We start from the raw sequence: 24714 nt of genomic DNA on the forward strand, positions 1-24714 counted from the left end.
CACTGGCTTATTTAAAAATCATACAACTAATTTAATAGTGCTGAGTTGTCATATTGATGAAAATCTACTGATGTCTATCACATTTTTTGGATCAGGTACTACAGAATCCAGGTTTGCAACACTAACCTCAACAATATTATACTGTTTCTGCTCAGGCCATTCTTTACTAAGTAACCAAAGTAACCATTTAGGACTTTTAAACCACAATTCAAGAGGATCAACCTCTTTACTGTCGAGCCTCTCTAGAGAGGATCGGCTTGGTTTTGATTGGTGAATACATGCATAAATTTAAATCTGGTTACAATTCTTTTATAGTCATCACTATTGAGGACGAAAGGAATTTTACTGTCTTCCTTTCCTATCCATTAAAGACAAATCTCACTGCCAGTCCATATCTAAATATCCTCAAAATGAGTGTCATGAGTGGTGGTTAATACCTGGCCAATTTAGTTCCTACTTCAGTGGAAGCCAATTCCATTTGAGGTAGGATTCTTCCTTTAACTGGTGCAACTCTGGCTTTGGACATAATATTTTTACTATAACCTCCTGTTGCACAGTAAGCTACTGCCCCATATGTCTTTGGAGAAGCACCACAAAATATATGCAAATGTGACTTCGTTACCGATTATTTGCCTGGGAATACATATGCCTGATGATCTTTCAAATTTCTTTCTAATCTGTTCCCATTGTTTAACATACGTCTCACCTAATTCAGTGTCCTAGTCCAACGTTTCTCAACATGCTTCTTGTACTCAACACCTGCCCCTTAAAACTATGGGGCTGACCAATCCTAATGGGTCAAATAACATGAAGACCTGACATAATAAGAATCTCTTGGTGAGTGTTACGTCAGAGAACTTGACTGGTTTTAAATTTATTTCATCAACCCCCGTATCTTAGTTATGACCCAACACATTTTGAGTTTTGGGAATGTCAGTATTAGGTTGGTCCTCTTGTATTCTATTCCTTAAAAGTGGTAAATTTATAATCTGTATTCCAGCGTTTTAACGGCAAATTTGCCTATCCACATTCGGAATTGGCTGCTTCATAAGCCTTCAATGCTTCCGTCTCTGTATCAGCAACACCTTGTAATATGGAAGGCCTGCTCTATTTATGGGAATTTGGCATTCTCAAAATGATGCTTCAAAGTGTTGCATGGTAGGAAAGGACTAGCACAAAAACCAAAGAGCACTGATTGGAAACAGCAAGTTTTCAAAGAACTATCCTTATTTTGAGGGTCCTGAGGCCAGAGGAATTTTATAAATCTCCTATTCCCTTCTCTCAATCCTATTCTGAGAAAAGCCTTATTAATGTCTGCTGTATAAGCATAAGGTTTCTCTATAAATCTTAATAATATATTCCTCAACTACTCTGTTGGTGTAGGTCCGCAGTTTAGGCTGTCGTTCAAGCTTGCTAGTCATTTGGACGCTCCACAACTACTATTAAAAACTATCCTTATGGGAACTGTTACCGAGTCCTTGCATACAGCGTGACGTGGTAAATAATGTCCATCTTTATGATTAACAGGAATTTCAACCTCTTCAATAAATTTCTTCCTCTATTGATCCTTTATAATATTATCATATATTGTCAGATGTTCTGGTTTGTCTCAAACTTTCTTAGAAGAGAATTTAACTGAGCCTTAGCTGCTTGGTAATTTGTTGGTAACTCCGAATGGTTGAGCTTCCATGGTAGTCCAACTCAGTACTGTCAACCTTTAAATTACACAGACTGATCATTCAAGTCCATAGTTATATTTTCTTCAGGGTTTGGTTCTTCAGGATGAATTCCCACACTATCCGAGTCCCGTAATTAGTGCACAGGTTTAATTTTCTCATCCAATAACTCATTACTTGGGTAGGTTCTAAGTCTGCACCTATTCTAGCTACCATCAATGACTGTGTGGGGGTAACAAAGACTGAGTCTACCAATTTGGCCTGTCCTCTGGCTTGCTTTGGAAAAGGCAACTGACCCACAATAAGGTTACCTCCTGGACTCTTGAACATCAGTACTTTATCTTTCTTGAAAGTCCTATGTAGGAATCTTCCACAGTAATCTGACTCAACTATCATTCTTGGGGACCCACAGTATCTGGTTTCAAATTTTGTTTAGTAAACATTATCCCGAGGCTCTGTACACAGTCAGAGGTTCTTTCAGTCCTTTGATAAATACGCTTGTTTCCATCTTATCCAGTACAGCTGCTGTTATACGGCATTTATACCGGCCAAGCTGTATTAAGAGTCTAAGTCAAAGGATTGTGCTTCCTAAGTAGTTAAAAACCCTGTAATAGCTAGATTTACTTTGCCTATAACGGGTAACTCTAATTTTTCTATAGTATCAGCAAAAATGAAGGTTTTCCGTGCACTAGTGTAAAAAAGAGTGCATGGTGATACACTCCTATTTTCTATCATTACCTTCACATCTGCAATGGAACTGCAGCTGGCATTGTTACTGGACTATCTGATTGTGCAAGTCATACTGACACTTGCAGGTTTAGGAACCTCATCCTTGACCATTTTTGGACACAAAGCACTGTGATGATTTCCCTTTTTTTACACTTGAATAAAAGATTTCATCTACTTTTACACACTGTAGATGTGTTTTCTGAATTCAGACGAATCATACAACACCCCAATTCATTCAGCTTCACTATTCTAGAGGCATAATCAGGATCATTCTGACAAATTACAGTGTAATGTCGTTCACTACAAAATATACAAATTTTCCTGTCCTTTACCAGGGAAGTCTTTGCTTCTTTATTATCATCTGCTTGTCCATTCTTTCTCCTTGGTAATTTCTCTTCATATTATAAGGAACTAATAAAAGTGACAACATCCTCTTTAATTAAAGGCCTACCTGAGACTGACTTAGGTTTCACAGCCAGTTGGTTAGAGGTCCTTTTCTTTACTTCAACCTTCGGTTAGCTTTCAGCAGGCTTCGCTGTTCCTTGCAAATACAGCAAGCTCGCCCCAAACACGTTCTCACCGAACGCGCTCGCAATTATATGCGGTTAGTGCTGGGATACGTATAAGACAACGTAAGATTAAAGAACCATTACGAAAACTATAAATTTACGCAAGAGAGGCGGCCTTTGAAAGGCCATATCTCCTTGAACATCAGCGTAGCACAACGCACGGGTTGTTTTGATCACGTGATCGTGTCCTGCTTTTCCATAGTACTGTATTTGTAAGTTAAATATTTACATTACTGTTCTGGTAAGTTTATGTACAAGTTAAAGTACTATTAAATAACATTAAAGCAAGAAAAAAAGTCATATAACCAGTTTACCTGATAGGCATCAGAATATTTCCTTTTTTATTTGTTCGTTAAAGATTTGCCTCACCGATTTTCCACGGTACTGTATTTGTACGTTAAATATTTACTGATTTGGTATGTAAGTTAAAGCACTTAAATAAAGTTAAAGCGTTACATAAAGCATTGTAACCAGTTAACCTGATTTATATGATTACCCATGACTGGCGGGTTCCGAGACAATTCTCCGTCGTCAATTCGCCGTCAGACAAATCCCCGTCAAAACATGGACGATTCCCAGTCAGGACAGTTCGCACCCTGAACGATTCCCCGTCATTCTATAAATATACTTATTTCGCCTTTGAATTATATTTTAGCGTACCCCACAGCCGTCTTCATTAATGACGGCGAATTGTCTTGTTATTGTTGTGATGGCGAACTGACTTGACGACGAATTGTCCCGAAACCAATCGGCATCGGAATGTTGCCTTGTGTTTACATATTTGTGTGTTAAAAGTTTTGCTGTGCTGTACCGGATTTGTAAGTCATAACTTTAAATAAATATTCTAACCACTGAAAGTGCTTCATATTGATTACCAATGGCAGATAACAGCAAAACACCACATTTAGGGAGTCTAGGGAACAAAATAAATAGTAGTTAAAACTTATGCGGTTTTGCGCCGAAAGCGCCACGGTTGGAACGAAACCCTCCCGTTAGGGGCGAGCTAGCTTTTGCAAAGTTGCATTGAGACATCCTTAATCTCCTTACAGGAGAACTGATCTTTCTGGTACCTATCATACAATGCATCCCTGGTTCTAGATATTATCTTTAAGGATACAGTTCTAGAAAACACCCAATCTGCTGCTTTTACATCTTCGTAAGTACCTACAGCTTTTAAATTACAACTCACTGCATTCCGGAAGTTCTGCAAAGAATCAAAATCATGTTTAGAGTCTTCAGTAACTGGGTAATGACCTGCTCCCTATCTTCATAATTATGTCTACGGATAGTCAAAACCGCCTCATAATTATCCACTTCGACAGGCAATTCACTTAACAACTTATAAGGCATGCCCTTGACCTGTCCTAACAGACAGGAGAATTTACTAACTTGGGAGAGGTCTGTTCTGTCATGGACTAAGTATCTGAATTTATCCCAACAGGATTACTAATTTTGCTCCCCATCAGATTCAGGAAGCGTAATCTTTGGTACTGTGGTTTTACAACACGGGTCTACACCTCACGTTTCTGCACAAGAATGAGCCAATTCTGTTTCAAGCAACTCTACGATATTGATGCTCATCTTGATTATTTTCAAACTTGGTACTTTCCAATTCACACAGATCTTTATCATCTTCCTTCACAATAGCTGCTTCTAAACTGCTATAAATTTCATCATACTTAGTCCATCTGTCCTTCAAGATGTTCAAAAGACTTTATAATTTCTTTTTTAACAGTGGTATTTCCTCTATTGATTCCTTACTGTCGTTTATAGCTCTGGTTACCCATCCTGCCCTACCACTCATTAACTTCTTTAACAATGAAAGGGACATTTTGGTTGATTACCTTAGGTGATTATCACAACCTTCAAAATTTCAATATTTTCAATATAAATTTTGTTGACTGTGGGTAAGGTTTTAACCTTGCTCCCTGGGCTGTTAAACCGCTTGAGTTGTACTGTTCTCTGCATAAGCATAATCCCACAAAATTAACAACTTATTTTGTTACCCTGAGCCCAGATGCAGGTGGTTCTTCAATATTCCACTGGACCACCCATTAGCTTCTACCGTGTAGGCGTCCCTCTTACGTTCCATGTCTATCTATCTATCTATTGCCAGACGCCTCAATCCCGTTTGGGGTGGCCACAAACAAATCGCCTCCACGTCGTCCTGTCCCCCGCCATTTCACTGCCCTGCTCCCAACTCACACCCCCCTCTCTCAAATACCTCTCCACCCCATCCCTTCATCTCATCCTCGGCCTCCCCCTCCCTCTTCCCCCCTCCACCCCACTCACATACACTCTCTTCGTCAGTCTTTCACCCTCCATCCTCTCCACATGGCCAAACCACCTCAGTGTGTTCCTCATAACACTTCCTATCACATCCACATCCACACCACAACGCTCCTTTAAATCCTCATTTGTCAACCTGTCTCTCCATGTGACTCCACAGGCTCCTCTTAAATAACTCATTTCCACTGCTCCCACTCTTGACTTGTGTCCTTCCAACAACGTCCAAGCTTCACTTACATATGTTAGAGTTGGTATCACAATACTATCATGTAGTAACTTTTTCACTTCCATGCTCACTTCCCTGTTTCTTATCACAGCTTTCAAAGAACCAGCAACCTTTCTTCCCTGCTGTACCCTTTCAAGCACTTCACTCTCCAAACCTCCATCCTTACTCATCACACTACCCAAGTACTTAAAAGTACTCACATTTTCCAATTCCTCACCATCCAACCTAACTGTACATTCACTGACTTCATCTCTCTCAAAGACCATCACTTTACTCTTCCCTACATTCACCTTTAGATTCCGTTTCATACACACTCTCCCAAACTCATCCACCAAGCCTTGCAGCTCCCCTTCGTCTTCAGTCAACAACACAGTGCTCTCTATTGTATTTTGTTTTTCTCTTGGAGGGAACTGTTACTGCGGGCCATGGCCTTTGGTTCCTTCTTCCTCTCATAAAAAAAAAAAAAAAAAAATCTGCAAACAACAGTACAGGGAGTTTCCAAACACTATCCTCTCTCACCAGGGCCACTCCAACATCCACTACCCTACCTTGTACCTCTTTTATTACCCCATCCCTGAACAGATTGAACAACCATGGAGACATGACACATCCCCGTTTCAACCCAACCTCCAAAGAGAAAAATTCACTTAGTTCACCATCCACACTCACTGCAGCCTTCGCACCATCGTACATACTCTTCACAGCATTCAAGAACTTTCCATCTACTCCATATATTCTTAATACTTTCCACAATCCTTGTCTATCCACCCTGTCATATGCTTTCTCCAAATTCATGAAAGCTGCATACAACTTCTTTCCCTTCTCTAGAAACTTTTCCGCTAAAGATCTAAGAATGAATATCTGATCTACACAACCTCTTCCCTTCCGAAAGCCTCCCTGTTCTTCTCCAACTAATTCCTCTGTTCTCTCTCTAACTCTGTCAGTAAGTATCCTACCATACACTTTTCCTATTATACGAGTAGTAAGAAGACAAATGCCCCTATGATTACCACACACTGCTTTTTCTCCTTTTCCTTTGTACAAAGGAATAATTATACCTGACTTCCAATCCTCCGGGATTCTACCTTCCTCCCAGGCCAATCTGCACATCTTCCACATCCATTCTACTACTATCTCTCCCCCATGCTTCAGCATTTCACCACGCACTCCATCAATTCCTGGGGATTTCCCCGATTTAACTTTCTTCATTGCTTCCACAACTTCTATCCTACTGATTTCTTCCTGTCTTCTCACCTCCCTCCTTCTCCCAGCCATTCCCCAGCCACTTATACTCGCATTACTTCCATCCTGTATGTTCAACAATTCCTTAAAGTGTTCTCTCCATCTGCTCACTTTTTCTCCCTTCTCCACTAGTAATCTACCATTTTTATCTTTCACTCCCCTGCTAACCTCACATCCACCCTGTCTTACTCTCTTCACCTCTTTCCAGAACATTTTCTTACAGTCCCTCCACTTTACACTCAAATTCCTTCCAAATTCCTCATCCACTCTCTTCTTACTCTCTCTTACTAATCTTTTCACCTCTCTCTTTCTTTCTACATATAACTCTCCCTTCTGCCTCTCAACTTCTTCCACGCCCCTGTTTTTCATCCATTCATTGTATGTTTTCTTCTTTTGTGCTACAGCCTGTCTCACTTCTTCAGTCCACCACGCTGTTCTTTGCACCCCCCTCCGTCTTCTATGTAATTTATGAATTACCCTTTACCTTGACGGTTCCAATAAATACCGTCAGCTTTAAGGGTTACCAGGAATGATTGGGCATTAAAATGAATATAATCCCTTTTAGCTGCATATTCTCAGAAACTTGCTATTTCCGGCCCTGCTGACTAATTTTTATGTGTCATAGCTAATTGGTGCATCATATGGTAGATTTCTAGGCTCGAGGAGAAGTATGGCTACAGAAGAGCTACACAACCCTTCAATAGCCCCAATCACAGCAATAATATTCTCCACAACGTCATTAACTTCCACATCCTCATAAATATCATTATCTCCCAGAAAATGGATGATATGGTGGTGTTCCCAATCCAATGCTGTATTTAGCCATTCATCACTTGAAAGGGACCTAGCTTTTCCTCTCAGAGCCCGGTATTTACATATTTCTGTGTCTGGCAACTCTACCATGCGCAGGGTCAGACTATGCTCCACAAATGCAACCTTAAACCCGCTTAAAGCGTCTGCACACATCTGTATTCCTCACTTGGGGCACCATATTGTCAGAAATTTTGAAGGTATTCTTCTATCAAGGAGTCTCTTGGAATGAGTGGGGTATAAACTGACACCCTAACTCACCTATTATTATCTCCTTTATCCTAGTTAGTTCCCCTTTATTTGGCCAAATCTTAAAGGATACGTAGCTAGATAAGTTGGACTAACAGATAATGATGGGCTTGCGTCTTGGTTGGGTTATGTGAATCAAATCCATGCGTTCTTAATGCAGTATATACAGTGTTCTCCCGTTAGCCAGCTGACTTGAACTGAACCAAAAATGGCGTATCTCCTCCTTCATTGGATTCAGAGATGCCTAATATTATTAAATTACAATTACTAAAACTCAATTAATTTCTTCAAGAAATTTACACCGATGGTATAACTTAACAAGTTAATCTTAGTTTTAAATAAAAATTAAAGCCAAATATTCGTTTTATTTACGTTTAGATGTATAAGACTCTCTTCCATTTTCCACGTCACCATACCACGCATACGCAGTCATGTACTGTACATGGAATATTGTTATAACTATTGGAAATTTATACATGTTTTTACATGATTATTGTACATAAAAGCTTAAACACAGTAGCATTTAATTTATTAATAATAAAGAATATAAACCAGAACACTAGAGCAAATCTCTGGGTTATTAAACCTCTTTTAACCAGCACTATATGTTCCCTGGTAAATTCCTCTGCTTTTTAACAACTAACAAGGACAACTATGATAAAAAGTGCGCATATACCGCTATACAGTACACAGGATATCTCCTTCTGGGAGAAATAGTTTCCACAATTTTTTTCAAACAAAGACTCTCAAATGCCAAAGTAGAATACAGGCTGTAGTATAATCCTCCTGTTTTTAAAGGTTTATCCCAAATCTGTGCACAGTAAGAACAGTCTGTTACAAATGCAGAGGTTCGAGATTGATTCGGGACCATATGGGGCACTGCTGAAGTGAACCACCATATGGGGTTTAACAGAGTGAAGCACTCTACGTACTCTGAGCCTGATAAACCTTTAGGAGTTACTGTCAATGGCCATATAAGACTTTGAAAAGCCCCTTGTGTCTGAGGAAGCTGAAATGAAGAGTCATAAAGAGCTTCCCTCAATTGTCTCGCATCTAATAATATGTTAATTAACTGAAGAAGCTGAAAGTCTCCCTGAAAACGACATAAAGTAATAGTTAATAATCCATGCCTACTGTTCTGAAACTTTGTCAACACCTAGTGAGATTTTGCTATAATAATTTCAATACTGAAATGCACTGACGCTCGGTTTTCGAGGCTCCACACCTATGAAGAAAGACCTGGCCTAAACTGTGATTTTGAAGGCAAAATTCCTGTTGTCTCTCCTGCTTCCCTCTCCATGAACTTTGTCTCATGAATCCGCAACAACAGACACAGATAAATCAAAGATCAGTGTAATCATTATCGGTTGGTTCCGAGTAACGAGAATTTATCAATTTCCCCATAGAGAGAGGCAGAATAGGAGACAATACTTTTGCTGCCGATAGTACATGTATTACTTCTTGTTTCTGAACAAGTGAACGACACCACGCGGACAAATCCTCTCTGTGATCAGTTCTAGTGGTTCAATATTACTTTGGTCACTATCTGTTCACATTCTGGTAACAAAGTTATTAGCTTATGCTTATTTAAGATTCATTTCCCGGCTTGTAGCTGCTACAGAATACGGAGGAATTTTCATGTACAAGTGTATACAAAATTACTGATCCACCTCATTACGGTAAATAACGAGACCGTGAACAATGGCTTTCGAAATCCTGTGATGCTACCTATAGAGTCCACCAGACTTTTTACAGTATTACCGTATGTGTTTCAATACTTTCCAGCTAAAAAGTGGTCTTGCTATTGTCCGCTACTGTTCAATTAACACAACAAATAAAAGCACCCTTGCGACCCACGATGTGGACCTAAGCTCTGTTCACCCAGATGCTTCAGTGTCTGGTCAGTCTGAATGACTATTAATTCGGAACTCGCTGTTCTGTGTTACAAAAGTACTGTACGTGAGGGGTGTCGATATATGTATTTGTTATATTCTGGTGCGTATACGTATTTATATACCGTATCGTTTATAAAGGCTGCAATAGTCTTGCATGCGTCGGCTTTGTCACCAAATGATAGCTCTCCACGCTGCTCGATCATTGGCAGCCTCCCTATTGAGTCCCTTATACCCTAATGATGCTATCATCAGAGTCCACCATGATTTTGGAAATAGGGTCTAGGTAAGAGCTTTAAAACTGTGCAACCAATTGATGGATGGATTTTTTCGTTATCAGGAGTGCATGAATTCATTATACATCTATCTATCTATCTATCTATCTATCTATATATCTATATATACACACTGTAAATAAATACTGTGCATGCAAAAAAATCACTTACAAATCGTATGTACATAAACACACTCTATATACATGTATGTTTATATACAAATATACATATATACATACCTATAGTTGTCTCTATCCAGTAACACTACTCCGTTACCCTTGTCAGGTCGTAAAATAACTAAGGAGTTTTCAAATTTCAAATCCTTGCGAGCAGCATATTCTTCCTTCGAGAAAGAATTTTGTGTTTTTCACTTATAAAAACTAGAAAAAAACCAACTGCTTAAACTATTCCTAAAATAATCAAAGGTTCTACCCTTGTCTAAAAAAAAGGCATGGTTTGGTAAAATTTTAAAAAGTTTCACTCTCATCTTAAATGTCGAGACCAACTGCCTAGCCCCGGGCTCCTACGCTCCTCATGGGGCAATGTAGGATTGGATGATGGATGGATGGATTCTCAAAAGGAAGGAAGTGAAATAAAAAACTATGCTTCTCGGGAGGGAATGAAAACTTGAACCCCATAGATAAAAGGAACTTCACACTGCAGAGACTTCTCGACGAAAAGTTATAAATTGCTCTGTCAGGAGACAAACCTTGGGAGTCTACAAAACATTTTTCTTTCTTTCTTTCCTTCTTTCTTTTTTTTTTTTTTTTTGCTGATGTACAAATACAGTTCAAAACAAGGGTGTTTACGTTATTGCGTTCAGTTAAGCTGGTCAGATGTACACAATCAATATAAGAAACCGCAGATTTTAACTTTACCAAAGACTTATCCAAACGAAGTTTTAATTGTTTTAAGTGTTTACGGTTCGTTTTAACTCCACCATTAAGTTTACGTTGGCAATTTTTATACAGGCGGGTAGGCTGAAAGTGTTTACTATAGGTTTTAAAGTTTAAGAATGTCGAAGTTAGGTCATGAATCTGACAGGTGTTGAGAAACTGAAGATCCAGGTCAACTTTACGTAACTTTTGATCCAGGGGCTGACTGTGTCTGTAGACTTCAAGCACTGGTTCTCCATCGATTTTTGATCACCGTAGCGATACTCTCATGCTGTGGGATGCGGAATCCAATGATGGCCAGCAATATCTATAGTAGGGTAAATAGTTTCAGTCTGCTCGACTATCTGTATCTATCTATGTATCTTTCTACCTATCTGTCTATATGTCAATCAGTCAGTCTCTCTCTCTCTCTCTCTCTCTCTCTCTCTCTCTCTCTCTCTCTCTCTCTCTCTCTCTCCACACACACACACACACACACACACACAATGACAAATGAAGGACGATACAAAAGATTCACACTACCTTGCCACTGGCTAATAACGACCGCTACAACGACGACGAAAGCATTAGTACTACTACTTAAACCAACACAAAAAACATCACAATGTCTTCCTGCAGAGCTAATAACGACCACCACGACTACCACGACGACCACGACAACCACCACCACGACCACCATGCCACCACCCCCACGACAGATGTTTGGAGACTACGACGATGACGCCAAGAACCTGACAGCGCCTCTTGTTGTCAACACTTCACCGGACGCAGCAAAAGGTGAGCAGGGCCGCAGCATGAGGGGACGTGGGGTGCAGGGAGAGAATGGGGGTTGATGGTAAGACAGAGGGAAGAACGGGAAGAGGAGAAGAAAGTGAGGGGAGTAGGGAATGAGGAAAAGGAGAGGAAGGGAGAGGAGTGTCTGAGTAGGGGATGGGAAGAGGGTATGAAGGGAATGGAAGGCAGGAGGGCAGTGGGGTGCAGGAAGAATAGGAAGAAATGGAATTGGGAGGCAAAGGCATGCGTAATATTGTGGAGATGGATTTAGGAGGTATTGTGGGGCAGAAGGAGCAGAGGAGCCAGTCAGAGTAGAGGAGGTAAAGGGAGAAGGTGGGAAAGGGGCAAGCAGGACACATAACAAAAAAAAAGATGAAAAACGGTGACGTGGGAAACAAGGAAGAAGGGGAAGTAGGGGGATCAAAGGGAGGAGCAGCATTTGGAAAAGGGGACTGGGGATTGGGGGGAAGTCAGAGAGATATGGGGTACGGGAAGGTTCATGGAAAGAACCAAAGGGAAGGGAAGTATTTTGGAGTTAGGGATGTGGTGCGGTAGAAGGAGCGAAACTGGATGGAAGGAGAGTAGTAGGTTTGAAGGGAAGTAGTAGGAGGAAGGGACGTACTAGGAGGAAGGAATGTAGTAGTATGAAGGGAAGTAGTAAGGGTGAGGGGAAGCAATGGGATAGAATGGAAGCAGAGGAGTGGAAGGATAAAAGTAGGGGGAAGGGAAGTAGGAGGGAGATCGGAAGCAAAGGACGAGAAGTAGTAGGCGAAAGGAGAACAGTGAGGTGAAAGGAGAGTAGTGGGGTGGATGGGAAGTAGTAGGAATGAAGGATAATAGTATGGAGGTGGATAAAGTGAGTGGGGTAAAGTACGTGGAGGCAAAGTGAGTGGGGGTAAAGTGAGTGTTGGGCAAGGAGATGGAGAGGTAAAGACAAAAGCCTTCAAGCACATCCTAGTCAAGCTAACCAGTTCACTACTATCATATATAAGTACTGCCTGTTGTGAATTACTGTACTTTTGAGCCTATGTATCAATGTGTGTGTAAGGTCTTTATTTATATCGCTTATAACCCCTTCAATACGAGGAAGCCACATTTAATATTTTCCTTGCCACCGCCACACGATTTTACCCAGCTCATAGAACTCTGGCAATGAAGGAGTTAAAGGAGACTGTTCTTTTTCATTTCAAAGTAAGCCAATGCCGACGATTATAATCAACCGATAGTGAGTCGTAAGAGTTTGAGTACTAATTTAAATAAAATCGTTCCGTAATAACCAAAAGAAAAAAGAAAAACAGACATCGTGGAAGATGTGGTAACTGTAGCCATAAGTTAATATGAACGTGAACTCAATGGACTGCAGGCTGAGGTTACCCCTCTCTTGCAGTCCACCATCCTCCCTTCGGAGGACAGAAAGGGAGATAAGGGGCGCTTACATGATCAGTCAGCGGAGCTGCTCGATTATACCGGTGCCATCGCATGAAGGCATTCCTCTCCAGCACTAGTAATCGTAGTGAAGGGGCTATTCGCAGTTCTAATCCTTTCACGGATGTGTTCCCTTATCTTATGAATGTTCAACCTCTTCACAGCAAGAAGTCTTCCCAAAGTTGAACATACAAATAACTTACAACAAAGACGCCATCGTACTGCAGTAAATATGGAGATTGCGCCTTACTTCCCCCACTAAGAAGTGTGCTCCACAAGACAAATAAAATCCCTTGGTGGTAGACAGAAAAAAAAAAAAAAAAAAAAGAGCCATCAGCGCTGAAGTAGATTAATGGCATCACTAAACCATTTCATCGAGACAAAAAAAATGCTGAAAAACACATAACCAGGGAAGGCAAAACTGTGAGGTTGCAGATATAAGTAAAAAAAAATTTCATTGTACTGAAGAGTTAAATACAAATCCTAAGTCAGAGAGAGAGAGAGAGAGAGAGAGAGAGAGAGAGAGAGAGCAAACAAATAGAGCTATTAAAAAGTAAGTAAAACTAGGTCACTGTCCTGAAGACGATACAACAATTTATACTGTATTTACTCTAACCTGAACTTAGACTGTCATCTTTTAAGGTGACTGCTAAATTGTAAAAACAGATTATCACTAAAATATCAGGTTTGTCGTGAAGAAGTGCTATGGAAAAGATGCAGAACCATAGTATTGTCTTTTGCCTCCACTAAGCTACGTGAAATAAGCAGCAAAGCGACGAAAGTCTGGGTCTGGATAAGGTAAAAAGGGTATATTAAATCTTTCCGAAAAGAGAAAATTAACGTGGTCATATGAACATTTCTAGGAGGGTATATGAACATCAGTGCCTGGTGGCAGAAATGGCAAAATGATGTCATCGTCGGAAGTTAAATTCCATTACCAAGCCTTTCCGCGAGAGAAGGAAAATAAGAAAAAAAAAAATTGGTAGTGCTCCGAATTGAGATAAGTTGTATTCTACGGTTCGCCTGATGTCTAAGTTAATTTCTCAAGGGAGCGAGGCTCTTAAGTTTTATCCTCTTCGACCAAAGGAAAATTTTAAAAGTCGGTCTTTGCTGTCACCCAAAGATTGTATTTTGCATCTTCAGATAAAAGTGTCTGAACTGAAGAGGTTGTCTATAGTCTTAATTACCCGTCCCCGCCTAGAAAGGGCTCGCGGACGGGTATTGTGATCACTCGGTTTGTCTGTTTTGTCATCTGTTTGTGTCTGTCTGTCTGTTAACAATTTTACGCAAAAACTACTGGTGCGATTTTGACTAAAATTAAAGAGATGATGGGCTATAACCTTCTGATCACCTGATTAAATTTTGGGCCAAATTTGGCCAACGCCAAGGCTGTAGGCCCAAAAAATGTAAAAAAAAAAGAAAAATTGTTTCTTTGCTATAACTCCTTTCAAATTCGTCATATCGATATGAAACCAACACCTAAAAGTGCATCTTTCAAATCTGCATCCTATAATGTCTCATTACCTCAGGGGGGTCATCCCTCAGTTAGCGGTAGGGAGGTCAATGTCAGGTGGGTCGGGCCCAAAATTTCAATTGGGCAAAAAACCGTCAATTTTCACCCGATTTACTCAAAATTTGATATGTGACATCTTTGACCTGATATCCTGTTGTGTCTATACGTCGGCACTAAAATGACTGCCGGGGACGGGTTTATTGAGCCTAGGCTCCGCTTCATGTTGGTTCTTTCATCCCAAGGCGCTCTCTTATCTTGAATTAAAACGTCGGGTAACTACATAACTGAAATAAATCATACATCACTCATATGAAAACATATTTTCATTTAAATCTTGCTATCACCCGACGATTACATTTGTCTTAGGTAATACATTTCGAAATGGAGTGGTTACATACAGTCTTCATTGCCGGTTTCATCACCAGTTATCTTATCCTGAAGAAAAACAAGCGGGTACCTATATGAATAAAATTAATCATACATCAGTTGTTCCAGGTGCTGTTCATCTTGACACCAATGACTTACTTTCCATTCTGTTCCTACTAATTTCAAAAGATTTTATTCGGCGTAGTGGAGACTTCTTTCAACTGGGGGAATGGATACAGCCTCCAATAGCCCTTCCAGTACGAAAACTTTTTCTAAACAGTATAAACAAGAATAAACTGTAAAAAAGATGTCGCTGCACTGAAGGGGTTGAACTTACAAAATGATATGTCAGTGAAGGAGAGAAGGAGATCCATACTACTACTAAATTTTTTCCAAGAGATTAAAAAAAGAAAAAGGCTGATAAAATATGATGAGCAGAAATGACTTACCAACGCTCGAAATTAAATAAATGTGTTCCTTTCCCCGGACTTACCAGGTGTCTCTCCAAGTTAATTTCTCACGGGACGAGGACCCCCAAACTTTTAAGAGTTGGCGACAGGTCTTTCCCCGCCTCGCAAGACACCCAAAGTTAAACTACTTCTTGACGCTTTCGATACGATGGCGTGTTTTGTGTTTTAATTACATTCCTGCATGACGATTTTATTGAATGATCTTGTCTGGAAAGTTAATCAAGAATATATATTACCTCTACAGTTCAAAGTCTCTCCTCCGCTGAACAAAACTGTCTGGAAATTGCTATAATTATGTTGAAAGATTTGTTCTCTGATTGAAGGGACTGATGCAATGATGAAGCGAATAATGGTAATAATAATAATAATAATCTATCTATCTATTGCCAGACGCCTCAATCCCGTTTGGGGTGGCCACAAACAAATCGCCTCCAATAATAATAATAATAGTAATAATGATAATAATAATACCCAAAGACAAAGAGACCTGAATTTATTCTTGCTAGATTACCTCCTGATAATTGACATTTTTATTCATGCAAAAGGAAGGGACCAAATGCTGGAAACTTCGAAAAGTTGTCCATTTCACAGAAAAAGAACAGGAGCAGAGGCAAGATTAACATCTGTTCACAAGATCTCTTCTGTCCAAATGAATATTGAAGACCAAGGGGCGTGTTCCAAGTGACAGATTAGATACTGTAACGCCTCAGTGATTTGTATTAAGTATTATACTTTAACATTTTTGTGTATTTTTTATATCGCTTTAATATTAACATAGTTCGCAGCAATAACATACAGGTCGATACTGAGTCGTACTGTGCAGGATAAATCGTAAAGGAAGAGGTATTACGAAATCTCCAAAAGCACTTACAATATGGTCCTACATCTGATCGCTACGGTTCGAGAAAATCCCCACCTAACTCAGAAGTGGTTAATCTCTTGAACTATTGTGGTCTTTTGTAATTTCAACTCGATCGTCTGGGAAAGAGAAAGAGTACGGAAAAAACATAATGTCATGCTACAGAATTAAATAATGGAGATTTTTTCAAACTTATTCAGTGAGAGAGACTATTGGTAAGCTGACTAAAATCGTTGTAGGTGGCAAGGATAATATGAACAAGTCGTCATCGAGGTCAGTGGATGTTTACTTCATTGATTCTAACTTGGCCCATATTCTTTATCTTTTACAGCTTGCTTCACGCAGCTTGGTGCTAGAAAAAGACAACAGTACGGCTCTGCATCCTTTACACTGCACTTCTTTGTGACTGGCACCGTATTCTTGCGTTAATTGTCCGTTACAACTCAGCATTCAAGATGGACAGAATTTAGGCTAAGCAAGAGTGAAAAGAGTATAGTAACTCTCAAAATAATCCTCCTTACCACAGTAGCAAAAGTTATCCCCTTCAATACGAAGAGGTATCTTCTATATTGAATAAAATCGAATGCCGGCAGTAGGAGAAACACACAGTGTTCACCGTCGCACAAAAAGGTCATATAACTGTAGACTGATACAAAGCTTCACAGCGAGGGGCACTATTAAACCACATATTAGCGGCAACCAGAGGAAATTACAGGCTGGCTCGTAAAAGAACAGCACTCCACTAGAAACTCACATGCCAGTATCTTACGTGTTGCGGGGACGGTTCAGTCGGCATCTTATGTGTTGCAGGGACGGTTCAGTCGGCATCTTATGTGTTGCAGGGACGGTTCACTCAGCACCTTATGTGTTGCGGGTAAGTCTCAGTCGGCATCTTATGTGTTGCGGGCACGGATCAGTCGGCTAGTGTGGGAGTGGATGTGTCAGTGGTATTAGAAAATAAAAGACGCAGGGTAGATATTGATACTACTGACTGAGCCGTCCCCACAACACACAAGAAATTGCCCGGCGGAGTGGAATGAAATGTCATAGGCCACGCTATACATCATAAACGTATTGCACAAAGGTCGGAAGCCATAGGGATGCTGTTTCCAATATTTTTACGCGCTTGTAAAATCCGACACATCATATTTCATATCGGTAGGGCTAGGAGGCTGATGGTGGTGGTGGTGGTGGGGATGGTGATGAAGATTAATGGAAGGATGGATGGTTGATCATGATCATGTAACATGTTTAGGAGGATGATTGTGATGAAGATTAATAGATGGATAGATCGATGGATGGGTGGATAGGTAGATAGATAGGTGGATGATGATGATGATGATATGTTGCTCGGCTACCCTGATCGAACGCAAGGTTTCATGACAAAACCACGACTAGTAGGCTACCACCGCCACCAATTTATTCATTTACTACGGACTAGTAAAGACCTCCGAAGCTGAACATTTGCTTCACAATGTGTATGGAATAGGACGAGCCAAGAACTAATTATTATTCATGTAAAGACGAAGGTTCATTGACAGGTTACCACTAACTCTCCCTCTCTGTCTCTCCCTCTCTGTCTCTCTCTCTCTCTCTCTCTCTCTCTCTCTCTCTCTCCCACTGCGCAAAAATGAAAATCACGGTAAAGAAATAATTGATCTGAAGTTTCTTGTGAACTCGGACGTTCATTCACAAATAAATTTACAATCAGTTTCCTATCATAAATTAGATTTATTTTCGTGGGGAGGACGAAAATAGGAGAGCACCTTTTTTTTTTCTTTACCTGGCTCTTGTTCTTTCTGCATATATCCGAGGAACAACGAGGAAGTGACTGAAGGTTTAATTTGTGAGTCCGAAGACGAGGTCGTGTTGTTGTAGGTCGTGGTGTGTGTGTGTGTGTGTGTGTGTGTGTGTGTGTGTGTGTGTGTGTGTGTGTGTGTGTGTGTGTGTGTGTGTGTGTGTGTGTGTGTGTGTGTGTGTGTGTGCGCGCGTGCGCGCGAGCCCGCGAGCGCATCAAAATTGATGTAATGCCATAAAACAATTATGCTATTGATGTTAGATGCATACAGATAAACAGACAAAAAAATTAATAAAAAATATTACCACCTTGGCGATGGTACAGTACCAATGGCTTCACAATGATTTTCGAACGACCGAGTAAAGCATTATATTCGTCACTCTCGATACTTCCTTCGCGCTAACTTGACGCTAATCTTTATCCTTTTTCAGCTCATTTCACGTACCCCAGTTACAGAAAAAGACAACACTACAGCTCAGTACAATTTTCATAACGCTTCTCGGTGACTAGCATCACATCCTAGTGTTAATCTCTTGTTACAATTCAGGATTCAAGATGCAGAGATGGAAATTTTAAGAAAAGTTAGAGAAAAAAGAGTAAAGTTATTTGCTCCCCTGTTCCTCCTGCTGGAGCTATCTCACCCCATAAATAACTGCAAAGCAGGCTTAGGATTATGGTGACGATGATGAACGATTTTATTATTCTAGTCTAGTCGAAAACAATGTAATTGGAGCGGAAATAACTCAAAAAAATTCCCCAAGAAACACGCAACCGTCGATTACAAAGCAAGGTGCCTATTTCTGTTCGAAGTACAGTTTAATATGCTGGAGTAACGAGACAAACTCCAAAGATTTCGTGATTGAACCACGATGTCAAGCCAGGGCCATGTCGATATTAAATAATATACTCTTTTCACCTTAATCTATCCTAGATTTTTCTCATTTTGCAGCTTATTTCTGGCAGCTTAGTGGCAGCAAATGTCATTACTGTGACTCTATATCCTTTCTATAGCATTTCTTCGTGACTTGCAACATAATGATGGCGTTAATCTATTGCTACAGCTCAGCATTTAAAAAATATGTCATTTTTAGGCCAAGTTAAGGTGAAAGGGGTGTAGCTGCACATGAATCAGCATAAGACGCAAAGCAAATCGCAAAGCAGGGCATGCTACGGCTCTCAGACACAACCAGCACCGCGAACTGCAGCAACATCTCCTGCTGTGATTGCCCTGTACTAATATGCCCGAGTCTGACGCTGGCTCTTTATAGCCCATTACGGAATATTAAGGAGCGCACACTGAGACTGCACCCACCAGAACAATGACCAGGTGTAAACAGCCGTCTGACAGAGAGGGAATATTCTGTTGTCTGGTTTTGTGTGTGTGTGTGTGTGTGTGTGTGTGTGTGTGTGTGTGTGTGTGTGTGTGTGTGTGTGTGTGTGTGTGTGTGTGTGTGTGAACCAGGAGGTGTTTGTACAGGTGGTAATACTGTGGTGGGTGTAATGGTGTTGTACTATTCTAATTCCTGTCATAACCTGCTAAGCACAAATTTCCTCTCGCACTAATGTGAACCTTCTCTCATTTATAACTCTTGGTGGTGGACGTCCATTTTCACTTGGTTAAATATTCTATGTTACATTCAGAAAAATTCTAATTATACTCAACTTCCTTATTTTCTATAGTCTTTTTTTCATCATAGCGGTGACATGTCCACAGAAAGGTTGAAATGATTATAGTTCGCTAAGTTTTTTGGCAAAGGTACCCCGCCACCCTTGCATCTACTCAACTGACGTATAATGAATGATCCGTAAACTGCGCTCCTCTAGAAATTCACGTGGCAGTATCATGTGTGTTGCGGGAACGTGTCATTCGGCTAGTGTGGGCCTGGTTGTGGCATCTGGAGCAGGAAACTAATAAATGACGGAAGACTGATACTGTTAATGCTAATTGAGCCATACCCACAACACACCAGAAATCGTCCAGCGGAGTGCAAACAGAGAGTTACATATTGGCCACCTTGTATATGTGAGTAAGGTACTGCATCAGCTCTTCCTAATACCAGTTTCATTTAGCTAAATGTACATTATTTAGCTTAATGTGTCATCATCACCCACACATCATATCTATGTCATAATCATATCTGTGTAACAATGTATCTCTTTAAGGGTTTAGCCAGCTACTCCTAGACGCATGGACTGATTTTGTTGAAACTATGCTGGAACACTCCCTACGATCCTAGACTTTGCAAAAACATTTATGGCTCAAAATAAATAATTTATCTGCGAAATTCTTATCGTTTACCCCTCAATGGTCTCTTTTCTCTAACGGAGCCAAGTCCATTTTCTTCGGGCTTTACCATATATTAGTTTATTTACACACATGTTGTTTATTTTAAAGTTCAGGAAAATAAACAAATGGTGACTGACCAAAAAAGCGCTGATGGCGGTCTTACGAGAGTAATATTAATTTATCATTCTTTTCTAATTAAAAAGAAAAAAAAATGTTGCTACCGTATATGTTGATGGTGATATAACACATTTACTCGTATAACGAGAACTGCAAACTTTTTCGCTCGTGGCCCTTCAAGATTCACCCACACCCAGTCACGGCTCAGCATTCAAAGTTGGGGGCGTGGTCCAGCTTGGCCAAGGTTAAATAATGGACGATAATCTGGCACTCTCTAATACTGCCATCCATTCCTTGACTGTTTTCTGACCGGTTTTTGATCGTGGATATGGCAACATGGTAATGAAGGAGAATCCTTATCTTATTAATGACCTTATCTTATTAATGAGTGGATCATAAACAAGTGTACGGACATTATAACTGATTATACCTTACTGGATAAACGGCTTGGCGGATCACTACTGAATAATGATAAATTCATTCTAAGGTATATGTTTAGTATTACTGTCATGATTTAATCGGTTCACTACCAAAAATCTCTTAAAACCAGAATAAAATTGTCTGGCTGTTGGAATGGGGATAAATGTGGATTACCTCAAACACCTTCACCACACAGGGTCTCTCATAAGCTGAATAAAATCGTGTGGTTGTAGCGAGTGTAAACCCTAAATTCACACGTCATGGTTCTGTAGGGTTAAGTGTTAGTTGGGGCAATGCTTAGGAAGCCTTCTTAGCTGTCATTTTCTTATCATCTCAGACTCACGGTGGGTTCCTATTTGTCCATTCATTTATTTTGGGTTGTATTCTAGGTGTATCTGGAGATTTTGTAACACGTCCACCTTTCCGATTTATGATTTATTCTGCATTTTACACGTCACTGTCATCTTGTATGTTATTTATACAAACTATGAGTTATTTAAGAGGAGCCTGTGGAGTCACATGGAGAGACAGGCTGACGAATGAGGATATAAAGGATCGTTGTGGTGTGGATGTGGATGTGATAGGAAGTGTTATGAGGAACACACTGAGGTGGTTTGGCCATGTGGAGAGGATGGAGGGTGAAAGACTGACGAAGAGAGTGTATGTGAGTGAGGTGGAGGGGGGAAGAGGGAGGGGGAGGCCGAGGATGAGATGGAGGGATGGGGTGGAGAGGTATATGAGAGAGGGGGTTGTGAGTTGGGAGCAGGGCAGTGAAATGGCGGGGGACAGGACGACGTGGAGGCGATTTGTTTGTGGCCACCCCAAACGGGATTGAGGCGTCTGGCAATAGATAGATAGACTATAATCAAGAGGATAATATATATATATATATATATATATATATATATATATATATATATACATATATATATACACACACACCATGTAAAATATTACCATGAAAAAAAAATCGCTATGAAATAGGTGCTACAAAGTTTCCCACGCAACCTAGAATACAGCCTTAATCATTCAATCCACTGCAGTCTGTTGGTCTAGAAGTTTAGAATATCGCTGTAGCTCCTTCGCTACGAGGGGTCTCTCCTAACTAGAATAAAATCGTCCAGCAGTGGCAGGAACATATAAGATGGTTGGTAAACAGTGTTCCATTTCCAACTCACCTGGCGATATGTAGCATGCAGCGGAGACGGCTCAGTCTGCTGATGTGAGCGTGAGTGTGCTAGCAGGAGTAGGAAATTAATTAACGTTGCCTGATAACGCAGACTCAGCCGCCCCCGCAACACATGAGAAATCACGCGGCGGAGTGGAAGAGGAGTGTTATATATGAACCATCCTGTCTATATAAACAAGAAATCGTATTGAAGGGGTTTATGGAGACTGCCTCTAACCTCTTCAGTACAGGAGTTCTGCCCTAACCTGACTAAAATCGTGTGTTGGTAACACAGATTAAAAAGGACATCCATCGTACTGAAGGGGTTATTTAAAAGTTGCTCCACCTAGGTAGCCAGAGTGTACTGGCTACATATGCATTCCTTCATGGTGCAGACTAAATTGGATAAGTGCAGGATTCCTGCCTATATAACAATGGTTGGTGTTGTATCTGTCCCTTACCATACAATATAAAGCATTATTGGACAAATATGAATGCCATACTCACCCAGTTTAGTCAGCTCAGTGAAGGAATGCATAACTAGCCAATACAAAGAATCATGTCGCTAGACCAAGGGCCGTATTCTCATGCGTTTAGGAGGCTTTCTTATATCTTTTCCTTGGCAGTATGTTTCTCATGTTACACTTCGGCAGTACAGTGGTTGAGTGATGGTCGCAGGAAACCGGGCGATAACGGGCCACGGTTCGAATTAACATGTTATGGTGGAGGCTTTCCTGTCGTGTAAAATCAGGTCAGGGACGTTGGCTGGTCTCCCACGGGTTAAATGACCAGGCCCACGGTAGCCTATTATTGGCTCTCCCACGTCCCTCCCCTTCCGGGATGTCGAAAATATTAGTTTGCCAACTGATACGCAAGAGGTATCAGAGAGCCTCCATGCTGACGAGAATTCTGGCCCAGCACATGCACCACATATTTCTCCTCCTAAATTAAGACAACATAGTAACTCCCTCTCTCCTTCACTTCTGGCTGCGTGCTGCCTGGCGGCGTCCTGTCACCATCCATCCCCCTGCCCTGTTTGCCGCTGTCTGCTGTCTCTGCCACTGCTGCTCTCTGCTCTGTCCTGACGCGCCCAGACCCAGTGGTGCAGTCAGCGCCCTCCAGGGACCAACACTATGGCACCAGAAAGTCCAAAAACATAGCTAGGATAAATATTTTAGACACCAAAGCAAGTAAGATATTCTGCCTCCTATTGGTTTTAGTGTTTTCCGTTTAATGTCAGCCCCTTCAGTCCGAGGATGTTTTTTTTTTTTTATTCTTGCATCAGACGATTTTATTCGCTTACAACAGCACTCTAGCAGCGAAGGGGTTAATGCAAGCTATATATAACTTTACCAGTTGGAGTCTCTCTCCAAAGCAGAATAAAATCGTCTGGTATTAGCAATAATGTAAAATGCGTCATCCAAGTGAAGTGCTTCACTCCTTTTGACATGGTGACGTCTTTTATATTCATTCTTGTCATCACCAGACGATTTTTTCCGCTTTGGTTCAATACTGCCATCATTAACCCCTACTTTAACAGGGCTCTCCCCAAAGCTGCATATATTCGTCTGGTAGTTGCAAGAGTAAACTAGATAAAATACGTCATCGGACTGAAGGAATAACTCTTTGGCTGCGGTGAATATAAGTAAATAAAAACGTTTGAACTCAGCTTGAATTAAATTAATGAGTTTTCAGTCCTTGCTTCAAAAGTTTATCCAGATGATTCTTTTGACTTTTTGCCACTATGGGCTTCTCTGGGCTTAATGATAATAAAATTGCATAAAGTTAGCCTGCACAAAATACACAGGAGGAATATCGCAGTCGAAGGGTTAGGGTACTATTCTTATACTGAGCCGTGTTCTCTTTGGCACGGAAAATTTAGTGTTTTCATTTAAAGTTGAGGACAGACGCCATGAGGTGCTTAGCTGGTGTTATCTCCATAACTTAGGAATTCGGGTCTATGGCAAGTTAAGTCACCAACTACCCTGGGATAGAGGGCCACTGCATCATCCAAGGACATAAAGTGATCTTACCACAGTTATCTCCCCTATGTGCTGCCCTCGGTACTCACACAAAGGCTGGATGGACAACCGAGTCGAGTGGCACCAACAGTCTGCATCCAGGATTTGAGCCTGGCGTTTTCAGGCCGACAGCTTAGTACCTGGAAATGCTAATCGTAAGGGAATCGTGTCTTATTACATCTTAATATTTTCTGGTATGTTATTTATATCCATTTAATAACGGCATAACTGCATCTCCAGCAAAAGGATATCAACCCTCCCAGTCATTTAAGACTTACAGCTGAACAAATCTTCTGGCGTTAGCGGAAATAACATACCAGAGTTGTCACGACCATGGAGTTGTTAATGATGACAGTATTAACACTAAAGTTCCTATGACCCTCTCGGGTGAGAAAAAAAAAATCACCTGACTTTAGCTGGGATACACTACAAGGTTAGCCCTGACCATGGGGGTTAATGTGCATGAGACAATGCAAATCGCTGAGAAAAAAGAAGTTAAAGTCTCCTAGACCAGCGAGAATACGGGCCTTTTAGATCAATGGCAAAACTGTGATCAGCTTTAAGTAAACCTGTAGATCAACTAGCTCCAGTAACTTTCTAACGTCACCGAGGTTAACCACTTCACTACGATTAAGCATTTAAT

General features: G+C 40.7%; 1 protein-coding gene across 1 annotated transcript in view; it reads left to right on the forward strand.

The window, feature by feature from the left end:
• The window catches only part of LOC145396565 (hemicentin-2-like), a 198385-nt gene extending 175101 nt beyond the window's left edge, over nucleotides 1-23284 (forward strand). Inside the window, exons 14-15 of the mRNA XM_080269940.1 lie at nucleotides 11472-11630; nucleotides 23145-23284. Of these exons, the coding sequence (XP_080126066.1) occupies nucleotides 11472-11630; nucleotides 23145-23284 (299 nt within the window). The remainder of the gene's footprint in view (nucleotides 1-11471; nucleotides 11631-23144) is intronic.
• The last annotated feature ends 1430 nt before the right edge of the window (nucleotides 23285-24714 follow it).

Source organism: Coenobita brevimanus, chromosome 38 (genome assembly GCF_032717465.1).
Source record: "Coenobita brevimanus isolate Jiangsu-jjx chromosome 38, ASM3271746v2, whole genome shotgun sequence".
In the NCBI taxonomy this organism is placed as follows: Eukaryota; Metazoa; Arthropoda; class Malacostraca; order Decapoda; family Coenobitidae; genus Coenobita; species Coenobita brevimanus.